Genomic DNA, 13,850 nt, shown 5'->3' on the forward strand with positions numbered 1-13,850 from the left:
TGGTCTTTTCAGGTCACCTGTCCCGTCAAAAAAACAGTGAAATATTCATACCACAAAACCAGTTATTAGATTAAAATACAATGTCAATAATGATGAATTGAACCGTTTATTTCAGAAACCCGTCAACAGACATTTTTAACAAAAGCCATTTTATTACAGATTCTCATTTCCATTCTGTAAACACACATTTTAGTGCAGAAACACGTCAAGCGATATGCCCCTTACTGTGTTTGATTTCAAAATTAATATTGCGTTTTAGTGCAGAAACCCGTCAAGCGTGGTCACTTGACAGGTTTCTGCAGTAAATTTCATTTTCATGGTGTGGCAGCACTGGGACACGTCACTCTTTCAGCTCACCCTCTGTTATTGTTTACTTCTACAAAACAGTGGCATTCAGTCTTCAGTGGTTGTTCAACTTGATGTTTTGTTTAGAGTTAATGTTTTGTTTTATTAGTTTTTAAAAGATTTTGTGAGTTTTATTTCGTACTGTGTTTTTGTAGGCTATTAATAGGTCTTATTAAATAGTGGGACTTTAAAAATGCAAAGTGAAAGTTCTGATGATGAACCTGTGGTTAAAAGGAAACGTGGTGTTGTCAATGAAGACAAGTATAAACGTAATGTTATACGGAAAGCAAGAACAAAAGGCGATTGTTACACAAATTACAAAGGTAACGTTGTACCAGACAAATCTATTCCTGTAGAACTTATTTGCAAATGCCCACGAAAGTGTATTTCTTTTATTGATGCTGAAATAAAAAGTCAGGTTTGGGAATGTTTTTATTCTCTGAGTACTAAAAATGAACAAGACGTGTACTTACAAACACTAATAGAAGCTAAGGAAGTAAAGCGTAGAGTAAAAAAAACAAACTAATCCAAATTGTTTCCAATGCTGATTTAGAAGGAACTCCAGACTCACACACTAAAAATAAATCTTTTGTATATAATATCAAAATCAATGGTATTATAACACCAGTTTGTAAAAATATTTTTTTACAAATACACGGAGTTTCTCGTGATCGAGTAGCAAGGCTAACTAACCTGTTAGTTAAAAATGAAATACCAATCGATTTGAGAGGCAAAAAATCGTAGTGGAAACGCAATCGATGGCAAATTGTGTGTTGCTATCCATGAACACATTTCTCTATTTGAGGTCAGGGAAACTACTCACTATGGAACCAAGAAAAAGCAATATTTGGATGCAACGTTAAATGTGTCTAAAATGTATGAAATGTTTCAGACCACTCATCCAGATCTTAAGGATTCAGTTAAATATAGTTTTTATTACAAATATTTTAAAGAAAACTTTAACTTGTCATTTGGGCGGCCACAGGTCGATGTCTGTAGCCAGTGTGAAAACTACAAAGCAAAACTTCGAGATCAAGAGCTGAGCGACAATGTCAAGCGCAGCGTGATTGCAGAACAAATTGTTCATAAGCGCAGGGCAAAAAAGTTTTTCTTAAAACAACAGGAAATGTCGCAAAATAAGGACGATGATACAGTTGTCATTTGCATAGATTACATGCAGAACCTTCCTCTCCCTCATTTACCAGTTCAAGAGGTTTTCTATATGCGACAGCTGTGGGTTAATGTTTTCTGCGTTCACGACATGAAAACAAATAGAGCAAAAATGTATATGTACCATGAGGGGGAGGCTAATAAGTCGCCTGATGAGGTGTGTTCAATGTTACTACACTACCTTCAAATGGAAGTATTTCCACTTGGAAAGAAAAAATATTGTCCTTTTTAGCGATGGCCCCTCAGGTCAAAATAAAAACCACTGTGTGGTGCGGTTTTTAATGAACCTGTGTGATTCAGGGACTGGTTGAGACGATTTCACACTATTTTCCTGTGAGAGGCCACTCATTTTTAGCCTGTGATCGGGACTTTGGTAACATAAAACGGGTTGTGCGTAGAGCTGACCGAGTATACACGCCCGAGCCAATATGCTGAGATGATCCTTAAAGCAAGCAAAACTGGCCGTTTTTGATGTTATCCAAGTAAGAAGTGACATGATCTTTTCTTTTAGCAGTTGGTGGCCAAAACATTACAAAAAGACTGTTAGCTCTGACGAAACAAGTGGAAGAGGTGTTCCAAGAAATGAAAAAATACCTTTTAAGGTGTTCTACATACAAAGAATTCAACTACAACAAGGCGGAACGAGGAAAGGTTGTGGTCAAGGAGTTCATTGATGGCTTTACCTCCTCAACATTTACCTTCAAGAAGTACAACACTGTTCCCGAACTCCCAACGGAGCAAGCATATCCATTTGGAAAGGTACCCATTAACATAAAAAAAATCAATGACATTGTTAAACTGAGAAAGTACACATCTGGGTACGAAGCCTTTTACAACAGTATCGTACAGTGGCCTACATCAGAAGCTGAATGCAACGTAGATAGAGAGTATGACGATTAGATTAAATACATGTACTTTACACTAAGTAAAATAAATGTAGTTGATTGATGTGATTTATCTTCTTTCTATTACCATTCTGACCTAAAAACCCCTTTTTAAAATAAAAAACAAAACTTTATTGCAGAAACCCGTCAAGTGAAAAAATTTTATAATTTTTTAAAAATGTTATTACAAAATTTAAAACTTTACTAAAAACTGTATTTGTTTTAGAAAGGTATGAAGTATTATTTAAAAAAATGTGAAGCATATATCTATGATATTAGGCGAGATAAAAAAGTTTTTCTTCGTTTACCGAAAATCCTAAAAACTGCACTTGACGGGTTTCTGAAATAAACGGTTCAATTGTAAGATGTGTACATAAATAACTAATGTTTATTGTGACCCATTGGACTCTGTAGAAATCTAGATAAATGACCCACCTTAGCTCTAAGGGTAACTGTGTTCTTGCCCGGCACTGAGCACCACGTTTGCTGTTCTCAGAGAGTTTGTGTAGTCTGCTCGGGCAATTGTAACCACTTTAGTTGGCCGCAATTGGCTGTCCTGTCGCCTGTTGGTAAACGCACATTTATCAATTGGCGCACTCCTATTTTATATTTAAGTCAACATTCTCTATATTTATTCTTGTACAGTTAGTTACAGCTTATTAAACAGAAACAGAAACAAACAGAAACAGAAATCTTTATTTGCTATCATCAAGATAGAAACAGGCGTCATGTAGGCTACATTATATATAGAAAAGTCTATTTGCTTGCCAATTGCCATGGTCTCTCTCTCCAGGTTAAAAATTCATTTACACTGTAGAAGGGTCTATCTGCCAGCCAAGATTTCAATTTCCTCCTAAAAACTTCCAGCTCCAAGACCCTCAAGGATGCGGGTAAGGCATTGTAGAATTTTGCACCTGCGTAAGAAGGTTTTGATTCAAAGAGCTTCAAGCGATGGACCGGCAGGTTGAAGTCAGTTCCATGTCTGGTGCAGTGTGTGTGAACATCCTGATGTCGCTTATTTATTCCCAGGAGACAAGCTAGTGTTGTAGACTGGAAGATATATATATTTACAACGGTTAATAACTTCAGATGTTTAAAGACTGGCCGGCAACTATCTTGTATTTTCATTCCTTTTATGGTTCGGATGGCTCTCTTCTGTAAAATTAGAACTCGTTGTAAGTTATGTGCAGAGGTTCCACCCCATACCGAAACTCCATAGTATATGAGGCTCTCAAAAAGGGCATGGTAGGCTGTTAAAGCTGCCTCCTCTGTGCTGACAGATAATGTTCTTTTTAATGGCGAAGACAGTTGTGGACAGCCTTTAAACTGTGATTAAAACTAATTTTAAAAAAACTAACTAATCTACAGTAAACCTAAACAATGTAGTCAAACTGGCACTGAATTTCAACTTAGGGCAAGTACATAAATAAGCGATAAGTAAAAAAATTATGTATCTTCTCACAACAGCAATTGTTTTATACATTTTCAAATTGAATATTGTTATGAGAACCACAAGATTACCTGAAAGGTGCACAGGAAATGATCTCAAAATGTGGTTTTCATGGATAAATGATGATGCAACAAAGTATTTTATGCAATACTCATAGAGAAATAGACAAAAATTGCAACAGTTCACTTTTGGGTTTTCTTTAAGTAATAATTACTTTCATTGAACCAACAAACAACAAGGAAAGCGATGAAATAAATTATTTTAAACTCTAGCCTTATTGTATTTGTTGTATAAAAGTAATTAAAATATATTCAGTATTAATTAATCAATTAATTTAATACTATACTCCGACGCTCCTCTAAACTGGATATTAAAGCATTGTGAAAACTTTCAAAGAATGCCCATATCCGTGTATACGGACATTCACGTTAAAGATTCTACCCCAATAATTTATTTAGATATTATACATTTTTTTTGTATATAAACAATCAGAATGAACTAAATTACAAGAAAACAATAGTTATAGCAATTTTGTAAGAATAATTAAATTTTTAGATTAAAACTTTAGTGTACAACACTAAAAAGTAAACATGTAACTTTCTATAAAAAAAACAACATAAACTTTTACATATAGCGCAGCTATGACTAAAATCACTGACTATTTTTGGATCTCTTCAGATAAACAGGATTCCAGATTTCAAGGATTTCAGATGCTCCACGTAAGAGGAAGAGAGCTAAACTCAACATTCACATAATTTTACAGTTTTTAAAATATTAATCAAAACATTTTATGTTTGTATTTAGTTTAATTTTCTCTTTCAGTTGATATTATATTTTATAGTGGAATAATTTTTCAAAGTGCTTTTTCTCATTTGAAAAAAAATATATATAATATATATATATATCATCATCATCATCCGACGTTTTCCGTTATCACGGGTCGTCGTACACAGCCTCCTCCACTTTTGTTTGTCATTCCAGGTCTCCACTTCCTCCACCTGTATTTTCTGTAGTCCCCTTTTCTCCATGTCTTTCCACACTTGGTCCTCCCATCTTCCTCTCGGTCTTCTTCTTGGTCTTCTTCCTCTTTCCTCCTTCTCCAGTGCTATTCTAGGCATTCTATTATCTCCCATCCTCTTCACATGCCCCATCCACTGTATTCTTCTTCTTTCCATTGTCTCTTGCTGTGAAACTACCTTCAATCTTTCTCTGGTTATTTCGTTCCTTATTCTATCTCTTCTTGTAGTCTTCTCTATCCCCCTTAAAAATCTCATTTCTGCTGCTTGCAATCTGCTTAAATCATTTTTAGTCCACGTCCACGTCTCTGCTCCATATAATAAAATTGGTTGGAAATAAGATTTATACATCAATACTTTTGATTCTTTCCCAATGTTCCAACTCCACACAATCTTCTTCACCATATTGAAAAACTTTCCACTCTTCCGTATTCTGTTTCCTATCTCTTCTCTTATTGTGTCCCTAACTGTTATGATACTTCCTAAATAACAGAATTCCTTCACCTTTTCAAGTCTTTTTCCTTCAACTAACACTTCTTTGTTATTTCCTTCCCTTCTCTCTACTTTCATTACTTTTGAGGAATTTCCACAAAATGATCAGTTTCTTTTGTGGAAATATTTTTTAAGTGCTATTTTGTACACAAAAACTAGAAAAATGTTCAAAAACTTCTTTCATAAGTACCATTTGTGTTTTTTTTTTATATAATAAATTAGCAGTATATGCATGTTTTATGTGTTTTAATCACACAATTAATCTGAAAAGAAAGTAAAGAAAGATTAAGAACCTATCTAAAACAATTTTGATTTTGTGGGTGTTTTAGTAAAATGATACACAATCGCTGAATAGGCTTGGCATTGTTTAGCAGTACCTTGAGTAAAATCTCCGACATTTTTCTAACAAACCTCTTTTATTATGTTCCGGCACTAATAGGGTTAAACGAATATTGACCACCACAACATGGACAAAAATGTTAACCCTATGAGTGCCACGGGTATTTTCCGAAGGCATATGCCTCCTAAAATGCCACGCTGTTTTTTCGCATATTTGTAAGCTTTTGGGAAAAAAATTGTTGTAAAATAACTACCAAACAGATTTCCATCATTTTGTTGTTGTTTTTTTTTTTTCTTATTAAATGCAGAATATGATACATATCGTTACAAATAAAATTTTATTTATAAAAATATAAAAATTTCAGTATTTATTTTATACAAAAAGTTTTTTACTTTTGTATAAAAAGTTAGGTTTCGACCTAATTTGAGTGTATACAGTATTTTTTAAGATTTTTTTTTTATACCATGATAAAGGCCATATAATTCTAAATGAAACCCATGTGTAATATCTTATTCTAGAATTTTAAAAACATGGCATTATATATATTAAATAAATGCTGCCCGGTACTGACATTTTATAAACTGTACTTAATTTGTCAGAGTTTAGAAATTACTTAGTAATGATGTAGTTTTCCCAATAAATCTAATAAAACATCAATATAACTGAAATAAATATGGTTAGTAAACGTAGAAATAAATACTTGCTAACATATTTACATACAAGTTTACATTTACTAAATAATAATCCTAATAATATTTACACTGAAAATTAACATTTTTCGCTTGGACACAACTCAAATCACTACATTACTTTTGTAAAGAAATACAGTAAAAATACTGTATAAGTTACTATTTTATTTCTTATTTACTCAAATGCTTGGTTATCGGCACATAAACAACAAGAAAGGCCGTTACGCAACACGGTACTCAAATCCGCTACGTCGCGTGACTGGAAGACAGAATCATCGCACAAATACTTTGGTATTATCACAGCCCCACTATTTTTGGACGAGTTTTCCTTATCAGAGATCAAAATAAACTTCATTATACATTCCTTCTTCTATAATGAATCGAAAAATACTCGATTAGTCATACTTCTCATCTCCAAATAGACACACGAATGGCCTGACATTTTCGAATAATGAAATGTTGTTCTTAGAGTTTTTGATTTCATTGATTGTCATAATAACTTGTAAATTCCAAAATAGGTTAAATAAAGTCAGTTGTTTTTAATACTGACTCGTCCAAAAATAGTGGCTTCTTGATAAATACTCAAATAACATAAAGTTTCACAGATAAAATATTAGAGAAACAACATAAAACTTGTATTTATTGATAGTTTGGAACCTATTGAATACAGCTGTCTGGTTATTGTACCAAAATAATCTTGTACTATATAAAATATTCGAACTACGAAACGTCAAAATTGGCGACGCTATGGCACTTTATGCACTTTTCGGACTGTCAAAATTAGCGACGCTGTGGCACTCAGAGGGTTAATAATATTGTAATTAGCTTTTTATACAAACACAAAGTTTATATTATTTACTTAAATTAAAATACACTAACATTTAATCAGCTGATTGGTTACTCAATTTTATCAGCTGATTGGTTACTCAATTTAATCAGCTGATTGGTTACTCAATTTAATCAGCTGATTGGTTACTCAATTTAATCAGCTGATTGGTTACTCAATTTAATCAGCTGATTGGTTACTCAATTTAATCAGCTGATTGGTTACTCAATTTAATCAGCTGATTGGTTACTCAATTTAAGAATAACTGCATGAGTAGCATGTGTTTTAAGTAATCAGCTCTTTTAAACTTTCAAAATCTACTTTCCAAAATGAATTTTGGCTTCAGACAGACAAACTAGATAGACGTCAACTCATGATATCTTAATGATACATTATATCATTGTGAATGAATTTAGAATTAAGAATTCAAAAACAAAAATTGATATCAATAAATAATAAAAATGAAGATTCAGTAAGTTTAAGATACAACTTCGATACATCACCATTGAAAACATATATTTTATACTAATGGTTTTATATCGAGTTATAAAATCTTAAAAGAAAAGGCTTACATAGATGACACAAACAATGATAGAATACAGCATAATGATATGAACTCACCTTAAACATACCGTCTTGTGGAATTTGCTGGCAACATTAGCCTGAGCGAGGCTCCGGTCTTGTTTATAATCAAACCTTTCGACCAGAGGAGCCTTCAAAGATGTCATCTTCAGCTCTTCAAAATCTACCCTAAAAACAAAAAAATTCATAAGAAGTAGACCTGCAAAACTAATGATTTCAATAAACTTAAATTTAAAAATGTTTAGAGGTTTTTGAGTGGTACGCTGGTTTCAAGGCTGGCAGAACTTCAATTAAAGATGATCATCATTCAGGACAGCTTTCCACAAGCAAAACAGATGAAATTGTTGGAAAAATTGGTTGCATCTGCCTTTGACAGCAACGAAAACAGCGACGTGTTGATGTGTGGAGTGAACTCAAAGAGATATCTGAAAGTGACCCCACATTCATATCTAGGATCATAACGGTGATGAAAGTTGGTTTATAGTTATGATCCAGAAACAAAACAGCAGTCATCAGTACGGAAAAGTTAACAATCACCAAGATCGAAAAAAAGCTAGACAAGTAAGAAGTTGCAAACAAAAACAATACTTGTGGTTGTTTTTGACATTAAAAGGTATTGTCCATTGTGCGTACATGCCACCTGGTGTTACAATGAACTCTGATTATTATTATGGCGTTTTGAGGTGTTTGAGGGAAAATGTGCGTCGTAAAGGGGCTGATTTGTGGAAAGACAAAAAAATGGCTATTGCATCACGACAACCCTTCAGCTCATGCTTCCATGAAAAACAACACAGTTTTTGGCCAAAAACAACATGGATGTTTTACATCCTGCTTATTCGCCAGATTTAGCTCCTTGTTGGTTTTTCTCTCTTCCAAAAAATGGAAATGCATATGGAAGGTAACAGTTTTGAAGACGAAAAAAAACGCACGAAGTTCTCGACAGCTATCTGGAAAAGCTGTTTTTTTGACACTCTCCAATCATGGAAAAAAAAAATGCTGGGTTTGTTGTATCAACTCAAATGGTGCTTATTTCGAAGGGGATAACAGTCAATAAGATAAAAATTAGTAAACCTCTTGCGGGAATTTTCTAATACCACCCGGGGGTCGTATAGCACTATAGGTAGCGGTAGGCGTAGACTGATAACACCTCGTATATCACTATAGATGGTGGTAGGCGTAGACTGATAAACACCTCGTATATCACTATAGATGGCGGTAGGTGTAGACTGATAACACCTAGTATAGCACTATAGATGGTGGTACGCTTAGACTTATAACACCTAGTATAGCACTATAGATGAATGAATGAATGAATGAATGAATGAATGTTTATTCCATCAACTGTACATGAAATACACAAATGACAATAGTAAAGAACTAAACAGAATTGTTTTGAAAACAATAGTTTACTAATTATCTAGCTAAGATATTACTTAAATAATTAATAAGGAATAAGCCTGCATGGGCATTCAGCCTGTGCGCAGGCTTCAGTTGATCGTCCGCCACGATAACTTAACATGAATCTTAACTTGATATCTTTAATAGCATTTAATAAATAGAATGTGCTAGAATTTTTAACATAAAATTTATAATTTAAAATAAAATAAAAAGAACACGATTTAATATGAGAACTGGCTTGTTTACGTTTAGTAAAAAAGTAATTCAGTGTTAGTTTATCTATGATAATGCAACGGCGTCATATCATTGTGTTGGCCCAGGGGAGATCAAGTCAGCATGGTTCTATGTAATAATAGTGTAGTAGTGTGGTGTGTACTAATGTAGCGTTCTAGTATGAATGGTAATGGTAGTGTAGTGTAGTGTAGTAGCAGTAGTAGTATGGTTTAGTAGTAGTATGGTTTAGTAGTATAGTGGTCTAGTGGTCGGGTGTAATATTATAAAGTGCCTGAGGATGGGTGTTGCAGGTCAGGCCGCTCGGTAATCTGCAGATATAATGGACTCTGCTTGTGTGATACCTAATTGGAGTAGCCATTGTTTCACTCTATTTTTGAAAACAGGCAAGGAGGGTGATTCAAAGAGAGTGCAGCTATTATGATGAACACGAATATTTCTATATAGAATGTTAGATATATAAAAGGGGTTTGTTGTAGAATACTCTTTACGTAACTGTAAAGTAACAGTCCTAACATTATGCGCATATCTAGTATCATGATGGTGGGTAATTTCTGAAAAGATTGTGTTTAAATTAAGGTAAATGTAACGTCAGGAGAGTCTTTAAAAAAAGTTGGCGAATAGTAAGAATAGCAGATTCTCTAAATAGAGTGTCAGTAGAATAACGTTGACTTTTTGTTAAACCCTATTTTTAGTATGCGTTTTTGAGAAACAAAGAGGGGATATAGAATAGATGGTCTTGCCCCTCCCCAAGCAATTATTCCGAAAGAAAGAAGTGATTGAATGTAAGCATAGTAAGCTAACTTAATTTTCTTTTTCCATCAAAATTTCACTAATTTGTCTGAAAGCAAAAGCATATTTTTTAATATTTTTGTACTAACATATCTATATGGTGGGTCCAGGTCATCCGAAAATCAAAAATTACTCCAAGATATTTATAGTAATCCACCTTCTCTACTTCCTCGCAAGTGCACGTATTAATAAGATAGTTGTTACCACAACTATGAATAACCAAGTTTTGTAAATTATAATCTGTACTATTTCTTAGGGAAATCGGCATAAACTTTGTTTTTGTTATATTAAGAGAAAGGACATTTTGGTCAAACCAAGTTTTTAAAAGAGTAAGATCACTTGATGCTTTTGCCTGTACTTCTGGCCAAGACTTTCCTCTTAAAAAAAACAAGGGTGTCATCAGCAAATAAGAATAATTTACCATTTAAATTCAATTTTGATATATTGTTGATATAAATTAAAAATAAAATTGGACCAAGAGTGCTGCCCTGGACCACACCGTATTCCACAGGTAGTGGATCACTGTTTATACCACCAATAGACACACATTGTAACCTATCGGTGAGATAGCTCCGAAACCATGAGAGAGCAGTGCCCGCGAACCCCAACATTTTCAAGCTTCAATAGTAATTTGCTTCTGTCTACGGAATCAAAAGCCTTTTTTTAAATCCAGAAAAATTAACATTGAACGCGTTCCATCCGAAATGCTATCATTTATCTCTCTATTGATGTCAAAAAGAACGTTTGTGATGTTTTTGTCATTCCTAAACCCGTACTGAGAGTCACACAGTATTTCGTTTTCTTGATACGCTTAGACTGATAACACCTAGTATAGCACTATAGATGGTGGTACGCTTAGACTGATAACACCTAGTATAGCACTATAGATGGTGGTACGCTTAGACTGATATCACCTCGTATAGCACTATAGGTAGCGGTAGGCGTAGACTGATAACACCTTGTATATCACTATAGATGGCGGTAGGCCGTAGACTGATAACACCTTGTATATCACTATAGGTAGCGGTAGGCCAAGGTTACTATACAGAAGGTTGCCTCAGTCGCGTGCGCACACACTTGGCGCATCACGTCACATTCAGACCTCCCCCACCTACACTAGCCGCTGTCAAGTGCCGCTTAACATGTGTTCGCTCAGACGCTCTACGATTAACCAGTTTAATCTATTTATTATCATTATTAGTGACCACGTTTTGTAAAAGTTTGGGTGATTTAAGTGTGTGAGATGCCTGGGGAACGGTGTGCAGTAGCCGTTTGTAACAACAGCCGCGTTAAAACACGTAAGTTGTCAGAAGAAAGTAATAAGGTATTTTATCACAGATATCCTAAAGATCAGTCATTGTCAAAACAGTGGGCACATTTTTGTAAACGGGCGGATAAATATTTTAATCCTCTTACTTCTGTTATTTGTTCTTATCATTTTACAAGTGAGTGTTATGAACGTGATTTAAAAGCAGAACTTTTCAATTTAGCCCCTAAGAAATTATTAAAGCCAAATGCTGTGCCTACACTGTTTTCATGCTCTGAAACTGCTACAATGTGCAAGCATTCAACAAAATAAAATTATTTCTAGCGAACGAGACAAACGCATTAAGAGCAGGGATTCCAAAAAAGATTGTAGAATGTATTTTAAATAATGAATCTACTGAAAATGAAGCCAGTTTAGAAGCTCCGGATATGAATGAAACCCTGTTAAAAGAAAACAGTGAACTTAAAGAAAAAATCGCTTTGTTGCAAAGTAAAATTGATTTAGATTGTCGTGAAATAAAAAAACTTAAAAAAGACAACCATAATCTAAAAAGAAAAAACAATAAGCTTACAGCAGCAACCAATAAAGCCCATAAGGTGCTCAAATCAATTTTTAACAAAAAATCAAATTGATTTATTGCTTAGTATGAAAAAAACAAGTAGCTTGGACAAGTGATGAAATCTCGTTGGCTTTTACTCTAAGGTACCTTAGTAAGAGATGTTATTTTTTTATAAAAAGAAAGATGAAAATTCCCCTCCCAGGACTTTCAACGCTTCAACGTTGGGCTTCACGTTTTGTAATTGATCAGGGGCTGTTTGTTTCAGTGTTCAAATATCTCGAAGTAGCTAGCTCTTCATTTAAAGAGCACGAGCGTGTGATTATTTTGCAATTTGACGAAATAAAAGTCAAAAAAGTTATGGAGTACGACTCCAAGAACGACCAAATTGTGGGTCCGCACAGTCAAATGCAAGTTGTTTTCAGCTCGAGGACTTTTTGCAAACTGGAAGCAAATCCTTTACGTTAAGTTCGACACACAAGTTACTAAAGAGATTCTATCGACAATAATTATTAAATTAAAAGAAACAGGCTATACCGTAAAAGCTTGTGTAAGTGACATGGGAGGTGGAAATGTAGGATTGTGGAAACAGCTAGAAAATAACTACCCAAAAAGACATATTTTGTTCCTAACCCCTCCTCCAACGAAAAGGTATACTTATTTGCAGGACGCTCCTCATGTTTTGAAACTAATTCGCAACTGGTTTTTAGATACTGGTTTTGAACTTTTCTAATGATCAATTTGTTCCAAAAAGAGCCAGTTTATACAATTCTAAATATGGAAGAAAATGAGGATTTAAAAGTATGTCATAAACTAACGACAGCGCATTTAACTGTTCAAAAAGCTGAGCGTCAAAATGTGCGGAAAGCTAGTGAACTAATGTCTCACACAACGGCAACAGCCTTGAGACATTACTTAAGAAATGACGAAGTTGCACAGACCACAAGCAGTTTTCATTGAGCTTGTGAATAAATGGTTTGACTTGATGAACTCCTACAGTCCCCAACAATTTGGAGAGTCCTCTCAAAGAGCGTAATGGACAAGACTTGGTCAAACAAAATGAAATATTGGACGAAATGTTGAAAACGATGACAACAATGAGATGCTGTGGGAAAAAGTCCTTACAGTTGTTTCAAAAGGGGTGCATTATATCTATCATGTCTCTAAAAGAGTTGTTAAAAAGATTTCAAAACATCGTAACGACATTAAATACATTCTCACTCATAGGCTTAACCAAGACTGTTTAGAGAATCTATTCTCTCAGATTAGAACGAGGGGAGGACTAAACGATCATCCTACCCCATTAGATGCCATATACCGTCTACGGATGATCATTCTTGGTAAAACCCAAGGCTTATTACAGCAAAATACTAACACTAACAACGATGAAGACACGTCAGAAACAATCGTTAGTAAAGTATTGCGCGTAGCAGGAGTAAACGTGATCGAAACTACATGCCCTTGCTTCGATACAGGTCAATCTTCAATGGAGATGACACAAGATAAACTTCCATGTACACCAGGACCAAGCAACCACTCCGTTGATTGTAAGAATGATGCCTTGGAGTATCTTTCAGGGTGGGTGGCCAAGAAGCTAAAAACAAGTTACCCATATCTTACGACAGTTCAAGATGAAGAGAACGTAAAATTTCCTGAAATCGGCATGAATGATTCATGGATTAAACATTTATCATATGGAGGATTGACTCATCCATCACCAGAATGGCTCAAACAAGCAAAGTGGATGAATGAAGAATTTGAATCATTTCATAAAAAATACCTTTCCAAAGAACCAGGTGCGTATTACTAATA

At 34.5% G+C, this 13,850-nt stretch overlaps 1 protein-coding gene across 1 annotated transcript in view; it reads right to left on the reverse strand.

Annotated features, from left to right (window-relative positions):
• Nucleotides 1-2,841: 2,841 nt before the first annotated feature.
• The window catches only part of LOC124370901 (trafficking protein particle complex subunit 10-like), a 65,891-nt gene continuing 54,882 nt past the window's right edge, over nucleotides 2,842-13,850 (reverse strand). The window contains 2 exon segments of the mRNA XM_046829205.1: nucleotides 2,842-2,962; nucleotides 7,834-7,962. Of these exon segments, the coding sequence (XP_046685161.1) occupies nucleotides 2,842-2,962; nucleotides 7,834-7,962 (250 nt within the window).

Source organism: Homalodisca vitripennis, unplaced genomic scaffold (assembly GCF_021130785.1).
Source record: "Homalodisca vitripennis isolate AUS2020 unplaced genomic scaffold, UT_GWSS_2.1 ScUCBcl_644;HRSCAF=3109, whole genome shotgun sequence".
Classification (NCBI taxonomy): domain Eukaryota; kingdom Metazoa; phylum Arthropoda; class Insecta; order Hemiptera; family Cicadellidae; genus Homalodisca; species Homalodisca vitripennis.